The 27946-nt window shown below is 36.5% G+C and overlaps 5 protein-coding genes across 5 annotated transcripts in view; 2 read left to right on the forward strand and 3 right to left on the reverse strand.

Annotated features, from left to right (window-relative positions):
• LOC104825707 (BRO1 domain-containing protein BROX) overlaps nucleotides 1-2759 on the forward strand; it is a 2948-nt gene extending 189 nt beyond the window's left edge. The window contains exons 2-8 of the mRNA XM_010558076.1: nucleotides 187-257; nucleotides 549-716; nucleotides 844-1105; nucleotides 1186-1352; nucleotides 1517-1663; nucleotides 1821-1905; nucleotides 2378-2759. Coding sequence (XP_010556378.1) covers nucleotides 204-257; nucleotides 549-716; nucleotides 844-1105; nucleotides 1186-1352; nucleotides 1517-1663; nucleotides 1821-1905; nucleotides 2378-2646 — 1152 coding nt within the window. The 5' untranslated portion in view covers nucleotides 187-203 and the 3' untranslated portion in view covers nucleotides 2647-2759. The remainder of the gene's footprint in view (nucleotides 1-186; nucleotides 258-548; nucleotides 717-843; nucleotides 1106-1185; nucleotides 1353-1516; nucleotides 1664-1820; nucleotides 1906-2377) is intronic.
• Nucleotides 2760-5997: 3238 nt separating this feature from the next.
• LOC104825708 (myb family transcription factor EFM-like) lies at nucleotides 5998-8128 on the reverse strand. Its single transcript, XM_010558079.2, has 5 exons — nucleotides 7873-8128; nucleotides 7271-7560; nucleotides 6856-7093; nucleotides 6645-6721; nucleotides 5998-6434 (listed from the first exon to the last, which is right to left on the reverse strand). Exons 1-5 carry the CDS (start codon nucleotides 8012-8014, stop codon nucleotides 6123-6125), a joined length of 1059 nt encoding a protein of 352 aa, XP_010556381.1. The 5' UTR covers nucleotides 8015-8128; the 3' UTR covers nucleotides 5998-6122.
• Nucleotides 8129-10975: 2847 nt separating this feature from the next.
• Nucleotides 10976-12142, reverse strand: LOC104825709 (allene oxide cyclase 3, chloroplastic-like). Its single transcript, XM_010558080.2, has 2 exons — nucleotides 11734-12142; nucleotides 10976-11627 (listed from the first exon to the last, which is right to left on the reverse strand). Exons 1-2 carry the CDS (start codon nucleotides 11960-11962, stop codon nucleotides 11104-11106), a joined length of 753 nt encoding a protein of 250 aa, XP_010556382.1. The 5' UTR covers nucleotides 11963-12142; the 3' UTR covers nucleotides 10976-11103.
• A 202-nt stretch (nucleotides 12143-12344) lies between these two features.
• LOC104825710 lies at nucleotides 12345-13891 on the forward strand. Its single transcript, XM_010558081.1, has 2 exons — nucleotides 12345-13517; nucleotides 13691-13891. Exon 1 carries the CDS (start codon nucleotides 12432-12434, stop codon nucleotides 13509-13511), a length of 1080 nt encoding a protein of 359 aa, XP_010556383.1. The 5' UTR covers nucleotides 12345-12431; the 3' UTR covers nucleotides 13512-13517; nucleotides 13691-13891.
• Nucleotides 13892-20632: 6741 nt separating this feature from the next.
• Nucleotides 20633-22103, reverse strand: LOC104825711 (AP2/ERF and B3 domain-containing transcription factor RAV1-like). Its single transcript, XM_010558082.2, has one exon. The coding sequence runs from the start codon at nucleotides 21911-21913 to the stop codon at nucleotides 20846-20848; it is 1068 nt and encodes a 355-aa protein (XP_010556384.1). The 5' UTR covers nucleotides 21914-22103; the 3' UTR covers nucleotides 20633-20845.
• Nucleotides 22104-27946: the final 5843 nt, after the last annotated feature.

Genomic DNA, 27946 nt, shown 5'->3' on the forward strand with positions numbered 1-27946 from the left:
ACCCCCCCCCCCCCCCCCCTTTTTTTTTGGAACAAAATCGCTTGTTCCCTCGTCTTCTTCTTCAAGGGATGAGATGGTGAACGGATTGCGTCCACTGGGTATGATTTCATCGATAAAGAACTGAAATTCGGGAATTTCCCTTGTTTTCCTCTTCTGGGTTTCGTTGTTCGCTTTCGTCTTCTTTAGGAGTTACGTCATCAAGCATGTCGGAGAAGATGACGATGAGGTTCTCGATTCCAGACCCAAAAACGAAGGAGGTAATTCTCTTTTTGGGATATATTCCGTTTTTTTTTTTCTGTATGTGATGCACTTCTTTTCCATCTCTGTTTTCTAAGAAACAGAACAAGTTAAGTTCCGCCGTTGCTCTTCTAGAGTTACCTGTGATGGTATCGTGACTCGTGATTTAGCTTCGATATTGACTTCAAAGCCAATTGGTTTGCTCCCAATTGTTGTGTGTTGTTCCCAACATTCTGGAAGTGTTGCAACTTCCCAGCTTCCACTATGGCTGAAAATTCTTGTGTTCTCACTCCTTTCTGTTGTATAAACAGATAGTTTTCGAGAATGTACTCCCATCCTATGATCCGGGCACGTTGGAACAGCTTAAAGAGTTGAGTTCTAAGCGGAAAATAGTCGAGGATTCCGTTAACAAGACCAGAACTGTCTCAGAGGCCATTGCAAGAGAGATGAACAGAGGACTAACCTCGGCTTGCGAGCAGGTATCTCTTTTTTCTTCGGTATCCTTGTCCCGTGTCATTGCGGTTTCCCTTGATGACGATGTATAGCTTCTATATGAGTGGAAATTTTACATTGGCAAGTTTTTGTTTGGTATTCATTATAATGCAGGATCTCTATAAACTTGGACAATACATTCCTTTACTCGTAAACTTGATTCATTACATTCATAAGCTCGGTATTGAATCTCGGAAGGCTAGATGGGTTTCAGCCCTCAAGATTAGATGGAGCAGTGCATTGATCTCGCCGTCCTTACTTCACCGAAAGAGTCCAAAATTCTTTCAAATTGACGACATAATGTTCGAGCTTGGAATGATACTTTTCCTGTATGCTGTTAAGCTCCGGGAGAAAGCCATGGAGTTTATCTCCATAGGTAGAGTCTTTACTCTCACTTACCATCTTATAAATTATGAATTCTATGTTACACAATTTACTTTCTCGTGATTAGAGCAGATATGGTGCAATCCGCCACCCTTTATCGAGAAGCAGCTGGTGTATTCCATCATCTATCTCATGAAGTTCTTCCTGGCTTACAGCCTTCATTGCCAATGGAGAAGCCAGCAGAAGTGATTCCATCAGTCTGTTCTTCATTGAGCCTCCTCTGCTTAGCCGAAGGCCAGGTAAGTGCATTTCATATCCACCCTTTTAAGCTATGACCGCAGAAAAAGGTCATGACTATCAGTCACGAAAGCCTTAGGATCGGTTCCACCATTCTCGGGTCTTTGCTTAATCCATTCTCGAAGAATTCATAACTGATGCTGACACTGGAAAAAAAACCCGACAGGCTGTAACGGTGAAAAGGGCAGAAGAAAAGGGAACAAGCGGGAGTCTACTCGCTAAACTGCATTACGGCGTAACCCAATTGGCCGGTGAAGCCAATGCGTTGCTCTTGTTGTCCGGAGAATGTAAGGATCTGTCGTCTCGCTTTCTGGTAAGTTCCAGTCTATTACATCTCAGATTCAGTGTCTGGTCACACCATTTTCTTTCTGTTGCAACATATACCCCTTTTTGTCTCTTGGTGCTGAACTGTCACTCCTCTATAGTTAAAAGATGTACACGTTCTCCATTTCTGGTCACACCATATGCAGGAGTACGTATCCTTTCTTGGAGCCTTGCACGAACTCAAGAGCCAAAAGCACCTCGCCGAGTGCTTGGCCTCGGAAGAGCAATTAGGTAAATGAAATATCTAAACAATTTTATTTTTTTTATGTTGTGGATGAAAATTGATTTTTTTTTTAAAAACAAAATTGTGGAACAGATTGTTTAAATAAAAAAAGAAACAAAAAAGAATCCAACAAAATGCAACCAAATAAAAAAATCTCTGACGAACTTGTTATTAACTTCCAAACTAATACAAAAAACTTTAAATTTTTTATAAAATTATACAAACTTTTTTTACATTTAGTTTTTTTTTAAGAACTATACTCTATTTTATGTCATTTCTTGTAGCTTTTTTTTGGGATTTTTATAAAATTAATGATTTTAACTAGGATCCATACAAAAATTGATATATATGTATATATATATATTGAGAATTTTTGAACTTGTGTGTTAATCTGGAGTTTGTTAGCCATATGAGATATTTTCAATTAGAAATAATCAGACCAAATCGAAATAATCCATTGCATAATTCTATTACTACTAGGGGCGGCAATCGGAGTTCTCCACCGTGGGTTGGCCGCCGCCGCCGGGAGGAGAAGCACGGCCGGGGAGGACACGTGGAGGTCCATATTCAGGAAAGAGACAGAAGAAGTTTCTAGAAGGATTGATAAGTACGGCCGTGAAAACGACTTCATTCTCCGACAGAAGATCCCTTTAGAAACAGAGTTGCCTGTTCCTCACGGTAATAAGATTGTCAATCTCATTCCGTACAGTCCCACGGGATGGGAGAGAGAACTTTGCTTCAACTTCTAGAAGGTTCCATCTGTACATATTTCTTGTTCTTTTGAGTTTTTTTTTCCCACTAAACTGTGTGTCACAATTTTTTGGGAAGAAATTAAGTGTGAAATATGATATTCATTTGCTTTCGGAGTGGGCCTCATACTGATTAATGTGGCACAAATCATATTTTATGCTTTACATTTGAAATTGATTTGTTTAGTGGGCCCTAAATGGGCTTACTGATTTTTGGCCCAAATCAAAGCCTGCTCTATCTATTCTCACCTATGAGCACGCAAATATGGGCTAGGTTGACCGAAAATGGATTTATAAAATATAAAAACAAAAAAAAATTGATAATCAAAGATTTTATAAATTTGATTTTTTAAAAATTTATTTTAGTGTAATAATTAACTAAAAATCAAAAAATATATATTTTTTGGATTTATAAATATGACAAAAATCAAACCAAAAGTCAAAAATCAAAACAAAAAACTTAAAATAAAAACTTATCACCATTAAAAACCTATAGAACTAATATGTTATAAAAATAATTTTTGGTATCCTGCACACTAAAGCAATGATATGACCCTTATTATGTAAATACGGCCCTTTACAAGTTCTACGGATATAGAATATCAATTATGTTTTTTTTTTTTTTACTATGATAACAGTTTGGATTATTTAATCTATTATTTTTACGTAATATTCAAAATTATCATTATTATCGAATTCAAACGAATATCTATCTATGCCGTGGAATTTTCATTGAAATTCCACCTTTTCATCACAAGAGCAACAAAAGGTGGATCCTTCATCGATATCCAACTTCTTAATCTCATCAAGAGAAGGATGAAACAAGACCAGCACGTAGTTAAGTATATTGTTCAAAGCGTGGTTAATGATAGGTGAGTATTATCTTTTGGAATTAATCTAATCTCCTTACTTTAAATTAAATAATTAGGTCAACCCGAATATTCCATGTATGTAATATATATATTTTTAAATTGTAATAACTAGGCCAAGATCAAACATTGAAGTATGTTGCTTAATGTTTTGTAGTAGTTTGCCCATGTTTCCATTATATATATTGGCCCTTAAAATACGCATCAAGAGCCGTTTTGGCCTTTACCAAATGCGAAAGGTCACACTAATTTCTGATTTAATTAAGCTTACCCTAAACCTAATGTATATTATAATCAAATATTATTTAAATCTCTAATCGGATTCCCGGTCTTTTGGATCTATCATCATAGACATGGTAAATTACTATTCTATTTACATGAAATGTGTGGAAGAAAAAAAAAATCTAAATGGAATTAGTAATGGTTACACCCATGGTTGATGTCAAAATATTCATTGAGATATTTATCATAATTATAGAACATTAATCACGCACACAGGAGTTTTTAATAATGTGAATCTACATCTTCTTGTCTTTGTCATGAAATCTACGTTGAAACCATAAGAAAGAGATACGACCAATTCGGTTTTGTAATCCGAAAGAGTAATCCATTTCTTTAATTACAAGAAAACGATCTAACAATTTTATTATATTCAAGATTGGGTGACTCAACCGGTAAGGAAGAAAGCAAAGTTCTTTTCTAATCTGGGTTCAAGTCTTCACTTTCGAGGCATTTACATGGACTTTTCCGATCATCTCGGAGATAGAGTCAGACCAAAGATCTGATGAATTTCCAGATTATAAAAAAAAATTTCATTATATATCTAATGTTTGTATTCTTGAAGGATTAAGATTTTTAAAGCTATAATTTTTTTCCCTTTTAAACTAATTAGGCAAATGATTTCACATGTATATATATATATATATATCAGATAGTGAGAAATTTATAAAATATCCTAAGAGAAATTGGTCAGACTAACACCAACCTCCATTTGCTGGATTTATATTCTATGTACGAATCTCACTCGATCGTCAAGCTGCTCGTCCTTTAGTGTTTAAGCAGAAACTACAAAATACGTATTTTTTTATCCATTAATTTTGTTGCACATTGATCTAATTAAGTTGAATTAAATTAAAATGATTCGTTTATATAACGTAAAATAATTGAACGAGGAATATTCAATACAATTTAAGATTCTTGGAGATCCGTCTAATAATGAGAAGAAAGAGAGTGTTGGTGAGAAACAAGGGAAATTGGAGAATATACTCTACGACAAGGAGATGGTAGCTAACGTGCCCATTTGTATTATATTCAAGCAACATTAATTTGTTTGTGACATAAATAGATATACCAATATATATGCTCTTCGGATTCCGGTATATTCGTATTATGCCCACATTATTACGATGATGAGTATCTTACAAAAGTCTTTTTTTTTTTTGTATTTCGGGTCTTTTGTAAAGTAATTATATATATATATATATATATGTGTGTGTGTGTGTGTGTGTGTGTGTGTGTGTGTGTGTAGTGGGCTAATTAATGTGCGTAATGACTGCCACTATATCTTAGGGGAATCCATTTTGCTCGACTCTCAAGCCGCCATGTTCAGATTAGTGGTTGGTTTGTCTCCACATACATACATACATACATACATACATACATACACACATACATACATACATACATACATACATACATACATACATACATACATACATACATACATACATACATACATGCATGCATGCATCTGCATGCATACATATATACATACACACATACATACATACATACATACATACATACATACATACATACATACATACATACATACATACATACATACATACATACATACATACATACATACATACATACATATTTATGTGTCTAAACCATGTATCTATCAACGATTAAAAAAAGAGTGTAGAAGAAAGCTAAAAACATCAAGAAAGTTTAATGATTGTAGTTTCATCATTTGGTTGGGATCTCCCATTTTTATGAGAATCATTACGTACGGATTCGAGTCTCATCGCACATTCTTATAGACGAAAGTTGTTGGTAAAAGATTTAGGACTTTATTGTGATTCAATTTGTGAATAGATACTTATTTAAATAGTTTATGTTATTATTTTCTTTGATAGATTAAGAAAGCGTCTTCATTAGAAACAGCATTTAAGCGTTTTTTTTAAATCGAGTAATAGAAAATCCAAAAATTATTCCGCAAATTTCGTCAAACACGAACCTGCCAAATAGACATAGACACAAGAGATAAGAGATTTTGGATGGTAAATTTTGCCCGAATATTTGTCAATATATTAATCTTGTTTTCAAGGTAATCGTGTACTTTTGAAATTAAGAAATATTCCTCAAAAGAAACACCAAGAAGACGAATAAAAAGTAATTAATAATAAATTAATTTGTTTCCTAAATAGTATTTTTGACACTTTTTTTTTATAAAAAAAAATCTATACTCCAACGCAATATTAAAGTGTACAAGTTAAGAGATAAAGGAACAAAATTACAACATTATTCAAAAAATGTACACAATCGGAAACAGACCAAAAACATCACATATATTTTTTTATATATAAAAAAAACATAAATTCATGATTTTTTCCTGTCTTTAGGAGAAGAAGAAGACATGGCGGGGGGGATACGTCGAACCCCACCTTCGATATGACATATTGATCTTTCATGGGAAATCAACGGTCCAAAATTATTCCAATGGCTCGGCCACTGAGGCGGTGCTGGATCTGCCATATCTCCATATATTCCGGCGGTTGCTGACGTGGCAGCGGCAGACTTGGCCGTGGCTTGTGGGACCCATATGCCTCCGACCACCACAAAATGAGGCGTTTGGTTGTTTCCTCCGTTGCCGGCTGTTTGGCTTGGCCTCCTTGTATGCAATCTATATTTCTGATAATTACAGAACCGAAAATAAATATATATCTAGATTTTTCCTTCCCAATATATCTGAAAAAGTTGAATCAGATTCAAACGGATTTCGATTAAATTAATAGTATATTCATAGTGCATATATATATATATATATTATGTGTATATGTGTGTGTCTTGATTTATAAATTCATTAGGGTTCGAGATTCAATAAGAGTATTAGGCCCTAACCTGTAAATGGCTTTTCACTTCGTCATTTGTTAACCCGTCAACCTTCATCAGCTCCCTAATCTGCTTAGGCGTAGCGACTGATAATCCATACAGATAATAACCCAATAAATAATAATTAATAAAAAAAAATTCACAAACCCTAATCCGAACAAACAACTATAATAATAATTACGGTAAAGGTGGGGTTGCCCATCTCGAAACGCAAACGCACCTTGAGCTCCGCCGAGCTGTTGGAGGGCGTTCAAGAAGCGTCGGTGGAGATCTTGCGACCAGCACCGCCTCTGTTTCCTCTTCCCGCCGGCGTCTTTCACCGCCTCATTTTTCCGCCCACCTCCGCCTCCGTCCGCCGTCGCCGGAGTTTTCCTGCTCTCGACGTCGACGTTACTTTTCTCACACATTACGCCGTTATTCTTCACCTCAACCACCGTCTCTTTCTCTCGAGAGCGTTCCTATAAGAAAGCAAAACGCAAAATGAATATCAGATTTCATGGTCATTTCCAGATCCGACGATTAAAGCCCTTGTTGTTCGTACAAGAAAATATGAAAGGAACAGTTTTTTTTTTCTTTCCATTTCCTAGATCTATTTCTCCGAAGTATGATCCAAAAAAACAAAACAAAAACCCTACCTCGATGGGAATGGTGTCGGGTTGGTTCCAAAGTTGAACAGATTTGAGCCAGTCGGATTTTGGGTTCTTGTCGTCATCATGTTCATCACTGTCTTCTTCCTCTTCTGCTTCATCTTCTTCTTCTTCTTCATCATCATCATCATCATGTGCAGATGAAAATGATGGCTTGATGGGGATGAACTCTTCAAGGACAAGTCCACCGCAGTCGCCGGTCGATTGCTCCGAACACTCCGATTGTCCGTTCATGTTCTCCATCGTATCCGATGTCTCCCTCTTACATGCTTCAATCGCTGTTTTTTCCGACGCGAAATTAAACCCAAAAAAAACCAAGAAAAAGAATCTCAGAGCACATGTTTTCTACAAATCCTTCGATAGGTAACAAAACGATCCAAGAGGGGGGATGCGAATATACGAATGTACATGTATAATACTCGTCCTGCAACTTTGTCGAAAAAGAACCACAAGTCCAAAACAATAGGGGGAAAAAAAGGATCGGAGGATTAATATTTCATATTTCCGTAAACCACAAAAGATGGGACAGAAATATACATGAAATGCATACACTAGCGCGTATATATATATATATGGGGGTGTGTATGTACCTTGCGTGACGAGCTCTAAGCATAGAGGGAGCTCGCGTTGGAAGACGAGGATCTTGCGACGTTCTTCTTGAAGGGCTTCGATGTATTCTCCAAATCTCTTGTGGTTCTGAGAGTAATCCATGTTTTTGATGTTCTTAATCATTCTTTTTAGGGTTTAAACCCACTTTTATAATACTAACTCTTTTTTTTTTCCCCTTTCAATTTAGAAGGTATAAAACATGGCTCTATAGAGCTTGTGAAGGATCCTATTGAAAGACCGAAGCCAAGGTCGGGCCGTCGCGTTACAACACGAATCTTGATCTTATCTATATATGTCTATACATATATATACATGTATATCTATATCTATATATCTATATGTGTGTGTGTGTGTGTTTAAAGAAGCATAATTAATTGATTGCCTAATTAGAATATGAAGGGGAGATGTCTTGTAGTATTAGTAGTTAGGGAGTGGTGAATATTCCATAGTGAATATTCGACAAATGTGATTCCATTCCTTTTTTTTTTTGTAGGAAATTTATTATGTCAATTTGTACAAGTTGATGTAACATCGGATATGGGTTCATATTAATTCTACTGTATTGAATTAACATTAAAAATAATAATTAAAACACCTAGCTCACCTAAACCATTGTCATTTTCTCATGACATACATATCAACTAACAAAAATCAACAGATCGTAGGCGAGTGATCAAGTTTGGGGTAGGAGGTAACTCCACCTTGAGGTTGAATGTTTGATTACTGGCTGGTGGAGAGGGAGGTAATTTCTGAGATTATATGATCCATATACAAAGCCTGCTCCCGGATCAGAGGTTTACCTAATCAGCGCGTTAGAAGGGTAGCAGATAGAGATATTCCGTTATAAAAAAAAATATCAAAAATCAAGATACACGATGTTATTATATAATTTTCCACTTTATATTATATGATTTACAATTTTATTTATTATGGTACATTTGAAATTGAAATCCAAAAAGTGGTTCCAACTAAACGTGCATGAGAGAGCATCTATGTTTTATAATATAATTTTTTCGTCAATAAATCTATAGAGTTAACGTTGAAAATACATTTATATATTTGTATGGTGGTCTTAAAATGAAAAGCCAAATGTCTCTTCGCGAAGAAGCCGAAACATGGGAGAAGAAGAAAGAAAGGCCACGCAAAAAAAAAAAAAACTTATATATCATTAAATTAAATTAAATTAATTTAATATTCTCCGTCACAAATTTTTGGACCCTTTAGACTCGCATTTTAAAAATTAAAATGTCACAGAATCTTGACTTTATTGAATTCATGATATCCGTATCCACATGGAATATTAATATATGTGATCATTTTGGCCTGTGTAATTATGTATATATTTTGTGTATTTTACCAAGTATATACGAACATCATAACGTGTTGTACTGTACTATCAAATATACGCATGATTCATTTCCCACATACTGGCGTGCCATTGTCATTCATATGCAATACATACATACATACATACATACATACATACATACATACATACATACATACATACATACATACATACATACATACATACATACATACATACATACATACATACATACATACATACATACATACATACATACATACATACATACATACATACATACATACATACATACACACACATGTAATAAAATCTTATCTTGATCAATATATTAACCACCGAAATAAAGCGTTGGGAAATGGAGTTTCGAATCACGTTCGAGCCACATATATATAATTATAAAGGTATATATGTATATATGAATATTTATAAATATATGTACTTTTATTTCTTTGTTTCGGAAAATATATTGAAAAACGACGTATGTAATAATATGATTGACGAACTAGTACAGTGTAGGTTTCTTCTGGAGAAAGCTCTTAGGTCACTCGCTTCCATATATTGAGATAATGTTAAGAAATCTCTAATACAGAACAATTAATTTTTGGTATACCTAATTTTTTATAATCAATGTTGACTCACGTATCCATAAATTCAGATAGGAAAATAGCCATAAATTTGTATTTTTTTTTCTGGATTGAATTATTAAAAGAAATTGAGTGCAAAATTGGTTACATCGATACATTAGGGTTGTAATTGTTCGGTTTGATTTGGTTTTATTTGATATGTTTTGTTATTTTTTAATTTATTTTCGGTAAATGGACATGAAAAAATTATTGTGATGATCTTATTAGATTCTCACTGTTTAAATCTTAATATATTTATATGATTATACAGAAAACGTGTGAACGTCGACATTTGATTTATTTTTAATAAAATAATTGTCGTCTATTAAAATTGAACCGATGATTATTGAACCAATCTGTCTAAGATTAGATAGGAACGAATTTTTAATTACGAAATTTGGTTGGCATTTAATTATAATCATATAACTCACACTTATTCGGCTTATTTGTCCCATCAGAACCTCCAAAAGCCAAAATTGAGTGGTGAGTCAATTCCATAAACGACATCGTATCATTTCCATCAACAGGTTATTTACCCCCCATTTCTGTAAGCCCAATGGGCCCATGTTTTATGGGCTCGTATTGGAACGAACAAATTATATTCCTAATCATTTAATTAGGCCTACACTAGGCCCTATACACATATATTAAAACGTATATATGTGTATCTATAAACATATCCAAGTACGAATATATGTATATATAATAGGTCTTTACATAATACATGAGGAATGATTTACTAGGAGAGCGTTTTCATATGGTTTATTGGAATTGATCCGCATCAAACGAAAATATTTAGTATCGTTTTTAAATAAAATTGATAAAAAAAAATCTCAAACGGTTTAACTTTTAAATAATAAAAATTTTCAAAACTGAATCGTAGCAATTTGTTTTTTTTAATTCTATTAAAAATGTATATTTTTATAAAAATTGAACCGGTCTACATGTAATAACCAATTGGTATATATTTTTATAAAATTGAATAATCCAAACCGAATAAATATTGAATCGAAGCCGAAACCGAATATTGAAATCTTGACCCCTATAATTTAACTCTAAATTTTAGATATTAAAATGTTTTTTTAAGATTTTAATATTAAAATATATTAAAATATCTAAGAACATTAAATATATAATAAGTAATAGTTTCAATATTAAGTTTTATTTTAATCAGACAGAAATCTGACAGCTCATGAAAACAACCGAACAGGAAAAACTGCAAATCAAAACACACGAAAGAAGAAACAGAGGAGATTTATTTAGTCTGTAAAGTTACGGATGGTTGCGCCTGGCTCTGTCGCCTGAGCCGCCGGAGACGGCTTCACGTCCGTCGAAGGCTCGACCGGTTTTCCGGTGAGCTCCGCCGGCAAATCAGCAATACCCTTCAAGTAAAAAGTGTAGAAAAGTTTCGTCGGATACACCAACTGACGAAGCTTGACCTGTCCGTACGCTCCCTCGAAGATGCCGGAGCCGCCGGTGACGGACAAGAACGTGTCCTCGTACGTCAGGTACGGTCCCTGTACGGCCAAATGACCGTAGTCGCCGAAGTAGAAGCTGTATATGGCTTCAAATCGGTCTCCGTTCTTTTCGGGCACGTGCTGAATTAGGACGCAGAGACCGGCGGTGATTCCCACGCGCTTGGTGAGGTCGCCGGTGTAGAGTTTGTTGGTGAAAGGGACAAGATCTCCGAGACAGAGCTCCTGTTTGTTCCCGAGTTTCAGGACGGCAGGGCTGTTTCGATCTCCTTCGTTAAGCTCGTAGATATGGAGTTCTTGAACTTTAGCTGCATTTTCAGACAGTGAAAATTCGTGGGCATTGTTCAAAAGATGATAAATTTTGCATCTATTTCGGGTAAAATTATGGAAAATGGTCATAGCTCGTTCACTTACGTGGAGTAGACTTCTCCCGACCAAAGCAGTTCCAGATGGAGGCTCTGGCGGCGGTCGAGTACTTGGAATTGGGTCTTGATAGAGCGGAGAAATCTGGACCGTTGGATGAGATCCTGAAGTCTTGGAAAGATCTGGAGAAACCCAGAAGAGAGCTTCGATGGTTAAGAGACCGGTTGCTGAGATTCCTCAACGGGATCGCTTTGGCAGACATCGCAGTAGCAGAAGCCATGGTGTTTGGACGATGTAATGATGAGAATAATTTGGTGGGTTCGTTGTTGTTTCACGTCTCTGCATATATGCGTATATATATACATATTTATAGTAAGTGTTTAATTATTAGTATATATACATATTAGTAAGTGTTTGACTGTTGAATAATGGATATATAGCAAGTGTTTTATTATTGAATAATGGATATATAGTAAGCGTTTGATTATTGATATTGTTAGAGATTGCAATCTTCTGTATCTTTTATTTTAGGAAACTACCGTGTAGCGTATCAATCAGTTCCTCAAATCACTCCTCTATCTCTCACCTCTGTATCTATATGTATTGAGCATTCAGCAATTCTAAGAAATACGAAATTCTCTAATCTATCATGGTATCAAGAGCCCTGGTTTAAGACCCAAACCCTAGCCATTTTTTTTCCGACGAACCTCTTCTCTAAGACGTTCAACCCAGAACCACCGCAGACCACCATGGCCACTGAGCAAACAAACTCTGCCGATACCACAGCCACTACGTTTGACGCCAGGGAACCAACGAAAACCCTGCTCTCTGTCAACATGAGCAACGTAACCAAGCTCATCTCGACAAATTATATTACCTGGAGTCTTCAGATCCGTGCTCTCCTTGAAGGGCACAAACTAGACTGCTTCATCACTGACGACGGTGTTGTTCCCCCTGCCAAAATCGACAATACCGGCGTACTTGTTGACAATCCGGCGTTTGCTAACTTCAAGCAACAAGATAGACTCTTGTTCAGTGCCATACTTGGCACCATCTCTCTTAATCTCCAACCTGTTGTTGCGCGATCAACCTCTATCCGCGATGCTTGGAAGACGATCTCGAACATCTATGGAAAGGCGTCCAGAGGACATCTTCTCCAACTCAGAGAACAAGTCAAAAGATGTATAAAAGGCTCGCAAACAGTGGACGAATTCATCAGATTTGTGACCACAAAATCTGATGAACTAGCCATTCTCGGGAAACCTCTAGATCACGAGGATATTCTCGACGCTATCATCAGTGGACTGCCAGAAGAATACAAACCAGTTGTGGATATTATCCAAGCTAAGGATGTGGCAGTTTCGATTGAAGAGTTTTATGAGAAACTTCTGCAACATGAGGCCAAGCTAGCAACGACAGCCAACTCTTTCCTGGGGAACTTTCCAGCTACAGCCAATGTAGCACATGCTCGGGGAAGACAGAACTATCGCGGCTCGGGACGTGGACAGCAATGGAGTCGTTTTGGACAGACTCCCTCCAAAGGGTATCAAGGGAAATGCCAAGCATGTGGTGTTTTCGGGCATAGTGCTCAGCGTTGCTATCTTTTCAGACTTGTCTCAGCCTCAGACAATGCTGGTCAAGGTCCACCACCTACTTCCCCTTGGCAAGCGTCACCAAGACCATGGCAACCCACTGCTCATGATACTGCTATGTCAGCTACGACTCCTCGCCATGGCTACTTGATAGTGGAGCCTCCCACCACATCACATCAGACCTCCACAACTTGGCCCTTCATCACCCATACCGTGGTGGAGACGATGTTCTCATAGGAGATGGTTCGGCTCTCAATATCTCTCACACTGGTTCCATATATCTTACATATCCTACTCGTTCATTATCTTTTGATAATGTTTTATGCGTTCCGGCTATGAAGAAGAATTTAGTGTCGGTGTCACAGCTTTGTCAAACTAACGATGTTTCGGTGGAATTTTTTCCGCGCTCGTTTCAGGTGAAGGATCTAAGCACGGGGGCAAAAATTCTCAAAGGAAAAACTAGTGGCGGTGTCTATGAGTGGCCGGTTTCTCCGTCTACACCTAGTCCTATGGTTTTATCTAGTCAAAAGTCCACTTTGTCCGAGTGGCATTCACGCCTTGGTCACCCATCACCACTTATTCTTCAACGCGTTTTGTCTTCCTTTGGTTTGCCATTAGCTCGGAATTCTACCCTTTCATTTTGCGATTCTTGTTCGACAAATAAAAGCCATAAACTTTCGTTCTATGATTCTACTATTACATCCTCCAAACCGCTTGAAATTATTTTTTCGGATGTATGGACTTCTCCCGTGATTTCTATGGATGGTTTTAAGTACTATGTGATATTTATCGATCATTACACTCGGTATTCGTGGCTATACCCATTGAAACAAAAATCCCAAACTCATGACACGTTTATTCGCTTCAAATCACTCGTCGAAAAAAAGTTTTCCACCAATATATTGTCTTTATATAGTGATAATGGGGGTGAGTTCATAGTACTCAAAACTTTTCTTGCAAACCAAGGCATTTCTCATTTCACATCACCACTTCATACACCCGAGCATAATGGCATTTCCGAAAGAAAACATAGATACGTTGTAGAAACAGGTCTTTCGCTTCTTCATCAAGCATCACTTCCTCTCTCTTTTTGGTCATTCGCCTTTACCACCGCAATATACCTCATAAATCGTCTACCAACACCCATGTTGTCTTTCGAGTCGCCCTTTGCATCTCTTTTTAAAACCTCACCAAACTACGATAAACTCCGCACCTTCGGGTGCTTGTGCTACCCTTGGATCCGCCCATATCAGCCCCACAAACTCGCACCAAAGTCACAACCCTGCGTTTTTCTAGGTTATTCAAATTCTCAAAGTGCCTTTGTGTGCTTTGACTTTTTGCACTCTCGTGTTTACATCTCCAGACACGTGAGATTCCATGAGTCCTCTTTCCCATATCGTAACCTCAAATTCTTCTCGCCTACTGATTCATCTCCAAACACCGAGTCTACTCCCACTCATTACGAGACTCCATCTATCACACCCACATATACATACCGACCACCGGCACCTCCAACAGCATCGCCATCGCCCCCAAGCCCGACTCCTTCATCCGAACCTGTGCAGGAGATGGCCACCAGCTCGACGGTTGCATCGCTGCCGACATTGGCACCAGATTCTCCGCCGACCCCATGCCCAGAAGATCTGCCAGCAGCTGAGACACAGCCCATTCGCAACAGTCACCAAATGATAACACGTGGGAAAAACAAAATCTCCAAACCTGTCAACAAACTCACGTTAATGGCATCTGTTTTGAATGTTGACAGGGAACCTGGCACAGTAGCTCAAGCGTTGCGTGATTCCCGGTGGAGACTTGCAATGAGCGATGAATTCAACGCTCTCATTTGGAATAATACCTGGGAACTAGTGTCGCAATCTCCGGAGATGAATGTTGTGGGGTGTAAATGGGTATTCTGAATCAAGACAAACCCGGACGGCTCTATAGATCGATACAAAGCTCGACTCGTAGCTAAAGGTTTCCATCAACGTCCTGGCATCGACTTCAATGAGACCTTTAGCCCGGTAGTCAAGCCTCCCACAATCCGCCTTGTTCTCAGCCTTGCGGTGACAAATGGTTGGCCAATCCGTCAACTTGACGTAAATAATGTCTTTCTACAAGGTCGCCTCTCAGAAGAAGTTTATATGAGCCAACCCTCGGGTTTTGTGGACAAAGACCGATCATCATTTGTGTGCAAACTTAACAAGGCGATTTATGGGCTCAAACAAGCTCCACGAGCGTGGTACTCGGAACTTCGTGGCTTTCTTATTGCTCGTGGATTCATCAACTCAAAGTCCGATGCTTCACTGTTTGTTCTCTGGACACCGACCACTTGTCTCTACATACTTGTATATGTTGATGACTTGATTGTAACAGGAAGCAATGGCTGTGACATCAATACATTCATCTCCGCACTTGCTGCTCGCTTTGCTCTCAAAGATCTAGGAAACCTATCATGCTTCCTCGACATTGAAGCGAAACGGACACCACAAGGTCTATTTCTAAATCAAAGGAAATATATCTCCGACTTGCTCCATCGAACAGCGATGCATGACGCCAAACCCACAGCCACACCGATGGCATCAACCTCTCGGATTACACTCACAAATGGCACACCCCTTGACGACGGCTTGGAATTCCGAACCGTTGTGGGCAGCTTACAGTATCTGTCGCTCACCAGACCCGACATCAGTTTCTCGGTAAATAAGTTGTCTCAGTTTATGCATAACCCTACTGACGTCCATTGGTCTGCAGCAAAAAGGATTTTGCGATACTTATCAGGGACACAAACAAAGGGTATATTTCTATCAGCCAAAAACATGTCAACTCTACATGCGTTCAGTGATGCCGACTGGGCTGGTGATCTACTTGATCTCAAATCGACGGGAGCATTCATTGTGTACTACGGGAAACATCCTATCTCATGGTCATCTAAAAAGCTACTAGGACATTCACGTTCATCCACGGAAGCCGAGTACCGATCGGTAGCCAACAATCGGCGGAATTACGGTGGTTGGTTTCGTTGTTATCCGAGCTTGGCGTCTCTCTCGCAACACCACCAACCATCTATTGTGACAATGTAGGGGTGACGTATCTAAGTGTCAATCCCGTATTCCACTCACGCATGAAGCACTTGGCATTAGACTACCTCTTTGTTCGTGGACAAGTTGAAGCCGGTGAACTACGTGTTCTTTACATCAGTGCGAAAGACCAACTCGCCGACGCTTTAACAAAGCCACTTCCCCGAAGCACGTTCGACAATCTCTGCATCAAGATCGGACTCACCGAAGGTGCTCCGACTTGAGGGGGTGTGTTAGAGATTGCAATCTTCTGTATCTTCTATTTTAGGAAACTACCGTTGTAGCGTATCAATCAGTTCCTCAAATCACTCCTCTCTCTCTCACCTCTCTCCTCTCTCTCTCACCTCTGTATCTATATGTATTGAGCATTCAACAATTCTAAAAAATACGAAATTCTCTAATCTATCAGATATATATAAACATCTGGTGTTCGACTATTTTTTAATAATGAATTTTGGCACGTATGTTTAACCAAAAAGAATGGCACGTGCGTAAATTGGGCTCAAACGGGAGGGAAGCTTCGATTCTGCTTCGGTGGTCGGTGGGCATCTGAGGTTTGAATTTGGATTTGAACTTATCGTAAATGGTTACCCATTTAAGGTTTTAGAAATTTTTTTATGTTAACAATGGAATTTCGCACGTGCATAAATTGGGTTCAAAACGGGAGATGGCCAACCCATTTGGGTTTATATGGTTTAATGGATTGGTTAACCATAAAAGCAATTAATCCAATTACATCAATGAGTTTATATATATATATATGGTTTTTATAAAGGATTCAATTCTTATCATGTTTCAATTCAAATTCGATTTAGATTCTATTAATTTCGATTCGGATCGATATTTTTTTATTCACATTCGATTTAAATTCGATTATTATTAATACTATTTTTAAAAAAAAAATATTTTTGTTATTTTTATATTTAATTCGGAATTTATATTGAATTCAGTTATGTGTTATTTAATTAGAATTAATTTGAATATAATTCTGTTATTAATGGAAGATACAATTGAGATTTGTAATCATAATATATTAATTGGATTTAATGAGTTTAAAATTTTAATCCATAATTTTAATTGTTAAAATCATAGAACTCGTTTAATTAAAATTAGATAACTGAAATATATAAGCTAGATAAAATTATTAACGGGTTGGGTTGGCTTTCCACATGGAAAACGCGACAAAGGTTTAGAAATGTGAGAGATTGGTAAATTATCAATCCAATAAAATAAACAATCCATATGCATGATTAATGGTACCTCCTCAAATCAAATTAAACGACACGACCAAAGCGTTGACTAAGTTTTGACCAACGACTCAAACTAACACACACGTAGCTCACCTAATATATGTAGCGGTGTGTGTATATATCCCATGTATCATGGAATCGGGATGTCGATTGACTCATCATGGCAACGAGCATTTAAGCATTGCATCACTAAGCTGTAACAGTAAATGATTAACCCAAGTTCAACCATAAGTTTATGGTTTGTTCCGTCCCGAATTCGAATTTTAACCCGTAAATGATTAAATATCTCACTAAGAACATGAACTTTGAGATTTGGTCGGAAACCAGTTCCCCTCTACCAAACTTCAAGGCCCAGGAGCAGGCCCATTAGGATAAAAGTGTACAAGAACAACAAGAGTAAATAAACTCTTTTGTTTTATATCTACGGCAAATCTATAAAAATTTATCATCAAAACATTAATTGTAAAATGAAAAGGAAAAGAAAATACTAGTTTAGTTTTCTATCATAATTAGCGATGTTAATATGGGTTGGGTTATACGGGTTGATCCAATCCAATCCGATTATTAATCGAAATGGGTATCCATTTAAGTAATTTTTTTTTTTAAATGGGTTTTAACCCATTAAACCAATAAATTAAATGAGTTAAATCATTAAATCCACTACATCATCAACATAAGTTCATATATGTAACTAAAATTATTATATATATATATATGTATAACTAAAACTATTATATATACTTAGATATATATGTATATAAATATATGTATATATATATGCGAATCAAAAATATGATACCAAATCGAAATGTTTGGGTACCGTTTCCGAAACAAATCGAAAAATTTGGTATCGTTTCGAAACGAACCGAAAAAATTTGTACCGTTTTCGAACCGAACCGAAAAAGTGATACCGTTTTCGAATCGAAAAAATCGAAATCGTTTTCGAATCGAACCAAAAAACTCGATACCGTTTTCGAAACGAACCGAAAAAATCGAAATCGTTTTCGAAACGAACCGAAAAAATCGAAATCGTTTCCGAATCGAATCGAAAAACTTGGTACCATTTTCAATCCGAACCGAAAAAGCGATACCGTTTTCGAACCGAAAGATCAAAATCGTTTCCGAACCGAACCGAAAAAATCGATATCGTTTTCAAATCGAATCGTTCAAAAAATTGAATGACAACGTTTCTAAATAATCGAATCGAATCAGACCGAATTTTAAAAAAATAAAAATAAAAAACGAAAAATGTCTTAAGACAATATACATTTTTCTTAATAAAAATTGAAGTTTAATACAATATAATAATCGGTTAGTATATATTTTTATAGAATTGAATTCTCAAATGTTCACTCTTATTTTATATATGTATATATATTTATAACTATATCAGTATATAAATAGTATGTAAATGAATTAAGCGGGTTTAAACAGATTTAATGGATCGACTCAACCCAACCCATTATTGTTATTAGGTCGACTCAACCCAACCCGTTAATTCTATGGACCCAAATGGATTGAGCCCAAATGGGTTGGATTTTCATATACTAGGTCGTAACTCTTCTGCATCTCTGCATTTTCAAGGCTTAACAGTCGAGCAACCATCATTTTTCTACCACCTACGAGTGACAACCCATTGTGTCGACATCGTCTTTCAAGCTCAGCAATTGGTAGATTCATCAATTCTTGCCTCGCAGTTAGTGATGTCAAATGGGTTAACCCAACCCATTTAGACTCAATCCATTTGATGTCAAATGGGTAAACATTTCGATTTGGTATCATATTTTTGGTTCGCATGTATATATATACATATGAATATATTTATGTGTATATGGATATACATATATTACTATTTAGATATTTAAATATAATAGTTTTAGTTATATATATATATATATATAATAGTTTTAGTTACATACATATAATGAGTTTAATGAACTTATGTTGATGATGTAGTAGATTTAATGGGTTTAATGGTTTAACCCATTTAATTCATGAAATAAACCCATTTAACCCATTTAAAAAAGTTACTTAAATGGATTAACCCATTTGGATCAATAATGGGGTTGGATTGGATCAAGCCACATAACCCAACCCATGTTGACATCTCTAATCATAATATTAGTTTTCATTTATTTCATGTATATATTAATATAATAATTAATTAATATTTATATTGGTAGTAGCTGTAGATAACCTCTAATCCTACTAATCTAGATCTGTCCATTCGTTGTATATATACAGTATATTAGTACTCACTGTCATATAAAATTTATTATCTTTCGTGTAATATCTATTAAAACAACCTCGGAAATAAGATGATTGTAACTCTGGGTTCGATTCTACTAGTGGCAAGGAGGGAGACACAATAAATACGTGATTCAAGGTTGATTTCAAACTTGAGGGAAATAAGTGGGACGAAAGTCTAATAAACCTTCTAGATATAAAAAAATGATTGTAGCTGTGATCCAAATAATAATATAGTGTATTATTTTTTTATACATAACTTCATCAATAAACTTTCCACGAATAAATGTATGTACAATTTGATTCGTATAAGGTATATACATTAAAATCATGGATCATATAAAATCCGTCTCAATGGGGAGATGTTCCTTTACATTCCATGACTACAATATCAACAATAATATTATCCACCTAAGAATTGATGGCCCGAGTTGACAAAGTCATTCTCAAGGTCTTGAGTTCGATTCTACTGGTGGAGAGAGACGTAATTTCTGGACCAAAATGATCCATACAAAGGCTGATCCCGAAGAATTATCCCGGTTATAAAAAATAAAAATAAAAATAAAAATAATAATATTATCCCGTGTTATTCACAAATTCCACGAGTCTGTTTGAAGTCAGTGCTAGCATAGTTATCATATATTTTAATTCAGTATACAATTGAAAAAACACATCAATAAAATAATCACATAGGATCATGTAATGAATCTAGATGGATTTTGGACCGGGTTTTATATACATCTATATGGATTTTAAGGAATAATAAAATCAAATAGAGAAAAAAAAATCTTAAAATTAACTTTGATTTCATGGTTTCATGTTGTTGAAGCTTCGTTTGATCACCTAATTTTTTTTTTTTGCTTATAAGTAAATGTACAATTTAATTCCTAAACCCAACAAGTAAATGTAAGAACTTATGAAACAAAAAAAAAAGGAAAATAAAATAAAAGCGAGAAGATATTAAAATAAAAAAAATAAAAAGAACAAAAGAGAGTCGTTAGGAGGCAACGAGGATGCGTTGTCTCTTGCTGCAACCCAACGAAATCATCTCTTCCGCTTCCCTCACTCTCTTGTCACCACCGCCGTTCGCTACGGCGTCGTTTAAGCAGTCTCCCTTTGATATGTTGACTCCGAATAGCCTCACCACCCGACCCGGTTCCTTATCCGACCCGGATCCGGATATCGCCTTCCATCCTATGTACAGCTGTTGATCATGACCGTTGGATCTGCTGAAACCGACCACGTCACCCGCCCTGAGTCTCTTCTCCTTAACGAACCGGCTCCATCCTTTGGTCAACACGTAGCTTTGACTACTGTTCCAGTACGAGTAACGGAACCGCCACACCTTCCCCGTTATATCCTCGAAATTCAACAGCACGCCCTTGGCGGAGACGTTACATGACGGTAACGGAAAATGCTTCTCCGCTTGGTGTTTCGGTATCACCAAACGGTTCAGCTTCCCTACGTCGCTCGGCGTTACCGTTTTCTCGAACAGAGCCTCTGCTGGCCTGAACTCCTTCCCCGAAACGCCGTCGTTTCCGTCACCGCTCCTCGTTTTCACGTTTTCGTTCCGTTCGTCGTTACCGTAACGGGATCTTAAGCGCCGTTTGTTTTGCTCGAGCTCCTCGTTGTACGTGTGCTTACGCAGCATATCGACGATCTCGGACTTGGAGTGCGCGTTCAGGAACTCGACCTCGGCGTCGTCCAAACGCGCGTTTTTGAAATTCGTGATTGCGTCGCGACCGCGGAATCGCTGCGCGGCCACGTCGTACGCACGCGCCGCCTCGTCTTCCTCGCTGAAGGTGCCGAGCCACACGCGCTGATGTTTCTCGTAAATCTGAGCGCCCCACCTGCCGTTTGGCTGCGGCACCACGCCTTTGTACTTGGACGACGGCAGCTTCCTCGACTCGAACTCCACGCCGTTTTCCGAATCCAAAACGACACTCAATCCGCTTCCCACCCGGCAAAACCTCTCCGGCGACTTTCTCGCCGGAGATCTTGTCGCCGGCGGAGTGCAAACGGTTTCAGTGCTCGTGGTACTCTCGTCTACGCTGTTCACATCCATTTCTTGGGATCTCGAAGAAACAAGAAAAAGAAAAAATATGACTACAATCGAGAGATGAATGAGAGAGTGTATATGTGTATGTATATGCGCGTCTCTGTCTTTGTGAGAGTGAGAATGTATGCGTGATTATATATAGAGACAGTAAAATAAGAAATGGCAAGTGCATGTATGATATTATTATATCTTCTTTTCCCCCATTTTCTTCGGGGGGAGAAAATGATTTTTTTAATATTTGCCATGGATTCAAGGCGATAATTATAATATATGGGCAGGTGCATGGGAGGAGCTATGGGTATGCCCTATATGTGCGTATGTTGTGTGGGTCAAGGAAAATTTCGCGGAAGCACTTGATTAAACGTACCAAAATCTAAATTCGCACTTTATTTTGCATGGGATAGAATTGTGTTTAATTACTATTTATCATGATGATGGTGATGGTGATGATGTGGGCCGGGAAGTGGGGCCCACAGTTGGGGGGCATGGTGGGTTTCACGTGAGAAATGGACATTACATGACTCGAGTGAAGTTCATCCCCCCTGATGAGCTTAGATGCTTGCACCAGCATGGTGTGATTAACGAACCACGCCAATTACAATAATTCATCTTATGCATAATGACGAGGTACTGCATGTGTTACTAATCACTTGGAATTTGATTTCGTTCATTTAAAAAATATTTGTCCATTTCAGGAGAGCATTTTTAAAGTTTATTCCATTTTAGGATAGCATTTTTCTCATCTCTTCTTTCTTCAATCGCATCTTTATTCCCCTCGTCGCCTTCTCGGCTTTGAATTGGATCATTATCAACAAATAAAAAAGGCAATAAACGCACATTGGCATAATTAGAGAGAAATAAAAAAAAAAGATCGAATGGAATTATTGTTATCGATATTATAACATCACGGGTGTTTTATATATAAATTCAGACAGCCTTTGGCTGATGTCCATTCGCCAGTGTTATAACGAGCATTCACTTTGAAGGACCAATCATACGTTTTTTTTTTTTGGCTTTATGATAAATAAATAAAAGAGCTTTGGATAAAATAATTGAACAAATAAAATTATATACGGAAGACACAATTGATGTAGATGGATGGATGGCTACGATCTTATCTGATGTTTTTATTGCTTTCATAACAATCTTGTTCTGTCATAAGTCAGATTTTGTTAAAAGGACCAATTAGAGCCCATCAAAATATTGGTTTTCTAAAAAAAAAACAAATATTGGTTTCCACTTGGAAATTAGAATTCCTATTTATTTATTTCATGATTTGGCTATATATTATTATTATTTTGGTTGATCCCGTAAGAATGGGAAATGGGCCAAAGACAAAAATCAGAAAGAAGGATGGCCGTACGTGCTGGTTGTGTATGGATCTAATATGGGCATTCATGACAAAAGGATAAAACTATTTTTTGTTAATTATAATAAAATTAATATAAGAATACAGGAACTTAACATGTAACCTACAGTTTACCCAAAAACGAAATTGCAATTTAGATGTTGACAATAAAAAAATACTTTTAACATATATTTTGAATTGATTGTAGATATTATATATATCTGTATATAAATATAATATTCCTATAATAAAACATAAGCACATATCTTTGGTACGAATAGTCCTTTTGTATTTTTTTTCCCAATTTTCTATGCATTTTCAATTGTAACTATTTAGTATAAGGCCCCTTCTTCCACAAGGAAATCAAAAGTTTTTTTAATTATTATTATTAATGTTTATAAGTTAGGAGGTTCTATTTATACATATATATCTCAACAAAATTATTAATTACATTAAGACCACTTCAATCGAAGAGAGCTAACCCAATCGATGATTTCTTCGAGAAACATTAACTAAAAAAAGATCACATATTGATAGGTAATTTGAGTATAAAATAAACCGTATAGTAGTTTTTTTTGGTCATACACAATATTTTACAACGGAACTAATAAATAAAACCCGTATCCATTTTGATTTGTGGCTCTATTTCTTGGCAAATCATATATCACGTGGAAAAATAATATTAAACATAAAAAAAATGAAAAAAGCCTCCAAAACATATATTGAAAACAAAAAAAAAATGACGTAGTTTGAAAAATAATAGTGAAAGAAAAGAGGCCTCCAAATGACGTAGTGTGTTTAAAAAGAGAGAAAAAAATCACTTTTTTTTTTTGTATTTTCCAATAAATTTTATGTACTTTTTTATAATATTAAATCGGAAATTGATTTGGGATGATGCGAAGAAGATCTTTTGGGATTTGATTGCGTCATTAGCTTTCCGCATTTGGTACAGTATTTTGAGTTGTTAATTTATTTAATCACACTACGAGAGGATTAAACCGTAATTAAAGCTAAATCACGCGTTTTCGTTCGCGATTAATTTAATATACAACTAATAAAGTTTAATGGTACTAACTATACTTATCCATAACATTTGATTTAATCCATTCATCATCCCCATTTAATCGACGACCAAAACACTCATAATATTATTAACTAGTTTGTTCAGCATTCAACCAAAAAAAAAAAAAAATATAGGCATAGATATGGAGTAAACCTAATCGTATTCTGAAATTATATAAATTAGTCTCATTAAAACACTAACACTAATCTTATTAAGAATATAATTCCATAATACTTTATCCTTTAACAAAAAAAAAACCTCTCTATAATTGTCAATATTCCTCCACAAGCTTATACGTAATAATACTATGAGATTGACGTAATTTTAAATGTTGGACTTGAATATTTATCATATAAGCTCACACGTTTTAAAAAGATCTAAACAAAATTTCTAAAACGACTATGCATCATCGTGGGGTTCGACAATATCTTCAGCCGTTGGAGGAAAAAAAACAATCAAACGATGATGGTAAAACATGCAACTACGTATAAAAGAATCGTTCGATGGTAAAATATAATCAAATGAACAAGGGTAGTTTAAACATGAAACTATGCAAAAAGGAATCTTTTGCTTATAAAACTATTGATGTGGTAGACTGCGATAAACATCTTAGTCAATTTTTCTTCAAACTTTATGAAAGTTATGACAAAAAACAAATCAAAACGAAGAAAAAAAACAAGATAAAAAACAAGAAGTAAATAACTATCTTATTATTATTCAAAATTGAAAGTTCGACGAAATATTGTTGATAAAATACAACATATCCTCATCTTCTTCGTCTTCAACCATCATATTTCGCAAAATCTAAAAAAAACTTAAAATGCAAAGAATACAACTAAATTTTGATACTACATATCAAGATTTGCGATTTACGGAATAAAACCTTGTTGTATTATTCATTCAATCAAATAACTATAAACTAGTCTTATTAAGATACTAACACTAATCTTATTAATTAAGAATATAATTTCATAATAGATAATTCTAATTTTCCATAATTTTTTATACTTCGCAAGCTTATACGTGGTAACAACATGAGATTGGAGTATTATCAAATTGACTTAAATGTTTATCATAGAAACTTTCTCGTATTTCAAAAGACCTAAACAAAATCTACAACACGGTTATACACCACTGTTGGTGTCGGCTATAATTCAAGCATTGGAGAAAGAAAGAAAAAACAATCTAACGATGACAATACAAACATGTAACTACGCATAAAAGAATTGTTCAATGATAAAACTATAATCAAACGAACGATGACTGTGATAACCCATAAATTAAAAAAAATAAAAAAATTGGTCCGCCGGATCAAGATTTGGTACGGAGTTGACCGAACCCAGTGGAACAAGGGTAAAATCGCCGGACCAAGGGAAAGGAAGACATACCAAGTGAAGGCTTTGGTCCGAGACTGACCAAGTTTTGGTCCGTCGGACCAAGCCTGATGAGTCATGCAGTGAATTTCATTCACCGTGTTCTTCGCCACCTCTTGCTTCTTGTCTCACCGAGCCTTTACCCTTTGCTGCCATCTCCTGCTTGCTCAAGTTTCTCTTTTACACTTCGTTTCCCTTTTCTTTTAGGTTCAAGTATGAGATCTCACTACTCTCTTTTTCATTCTCACACACACACTCTATCTCTCTCAAGAGCTGTGAAATTTCACAAAGTGATTCACTCCGCCTTAAGCTCGATTTGTGATGAATCTGAGCAAATCGAAACGGGAGAAGCACAAGAAAGCATCCCCAAAAGTCAGAGAACTCCAAGGAAGCCATTGGTGAGTGAATTGGGTTTAAGTTGAAAATTTTAATTTCATTGATTTCGGAGTTTTATGAGTTTCTCGTGTATGATTGATGTTTGATTCTTGTTCCTTGATTGATGTTAATTGTTTTGAGTCATTATCCATTGATTTTTGAGGTGTTTTGACTGATTTGAAGAGTTTCCGAAATTTGGTCCGGGGAGGACTAGAAGTTGGTCTGCCAGATCAGAATTTTTAGAAGAGAGAATGAGCTCGAGGTTGAAGATGAAGTTGGTTCGCCGGACCAAGATTTTGGGCCGGACGGACTGGATAAAAAAAATTTAAAAAAAAAATGGACTGACCAAAAAATTAGTCAGGCAGACTTAAAAGAAAGAAAAGGAAGATTGGTCTGCCAGACCATATTCTGGTCCGTGATTGAAAAAATGTCCAGAATGGTCCGGAGTTCAGTCCAGATCCGACCAGACCAATCCCCGTATGATTCCAATCAACTAAACCAAAATAAAGGAATGTCCAGCCCGACATGTCCTCAAACTTCACGGTAAGCCCTAAACCACGGGATGAAAAAAGTCGGTAATCCGGATGGATCGAAACCCGATTCAATCATACCGAAGGTTAAAATAAATTGGGAGTGAAATTCTAAAAGATACCACGTATGGATATTTAGATACTTAGGTTTATATAATGAGTGTATAAACCCATATAAGTATTTCCGATAATTGGCTAAGCTAAGACTTATAATTATTAATAAATGGAAATATTTGTATGTATGAATAATGATTGGAATACATGACTGCATATGATTGAGGGCATTGAATGGGATAGATGAATGGTGTTAGGCAATATACAGAACGAGTTAAGATATTGTCTAGCATGTGATTGTAGACGAGTGTATGTTATTAGTTGTTATTCCGCTGAGGGCGATGAGTGGACACTCAGTCGTATGGCAGTCGATCTGAGTCGAATGTCATACGGGCAAGATATGATTGTGTTTGTGGTGATGAAAGATCGTGCTAACGTCCCGAGGGACGGTGAGAGTAGTCAGAGATCCATGTAGTCTGTACCGGTTGACGATGTAGTCAGTACACATATGTGGGGAGGTAATACGGTTCGTCGGTAACCACGCCAATGTTCCATCGACCATGGAACAGTATTAGGAGTTGCTTGTGTCCCCCGACGTCAGGTCCTTATATCGAGAGGGTTATATCTGTATCAGGAAGGTGGAGATTGATGATGAATTTGTATTTTCAGGAAAACGATGGTGTTTTCTTATTCCGATGATAACCAAGGAAAGGAGAGGTGCTATACACATGGCGAGTTGTGACCTACGTGTGTAATGCACACGTAGAGATGAAGTGACGATAATAATGGTAAAGACCGAAAGGGTCGAGATATTACTTGTGTCATGACAAGGAAAAAGGTAAGTGGATGACCTGACCCGTATGTGGGGACACGCGGAGATGAATTGAAGGCCGTTGTCCGAGGATGATTATCGTTTGGATTGATTGAGATTGTTTTAATTATTGAATGAATTGATGATTATAAACATTGTATGTGTATATATATGTATTTATTTGCTTGGCCGTTTTCAATGAGTGAGGTGTTTGGGTTATACTCGAATCACTTACTAAGCACGTGGCTTAAGACGTTATGCAACATTTTAGGTTAGGAGAATAGTGAGGAGTTCACGACGGAAAAGTGGCTAACTGCATGCTTCAGATGGACGTCTCTCCTAGGGGATCACGAGGAGGATGAAGACTAGCGACCTCAGATGAAGTCATGAAAATTTTAAGTTAGGCAAATTCCTATTTTACTTGATTGGTAGTGTAGTTTTACGGATTGATATCCTAATTTCATGTACACTACTCTTTTTATTTG

This window comes from Tarenaya hassleriana, unplaced genomic scaffold (genome assembly GCF_000463585.1).
Source record: "Tarenaya hassleriana unplaced genomic scaffold, ASM46358v1 Cleome48, whole genome shotgun sequence".
NCBI lineage: Eukaryota > Viridiplantae > Streptophyta > Magnoliopsida > Brassicales > Cleomaceae > Tarenaya > Tarenaya hassleriana.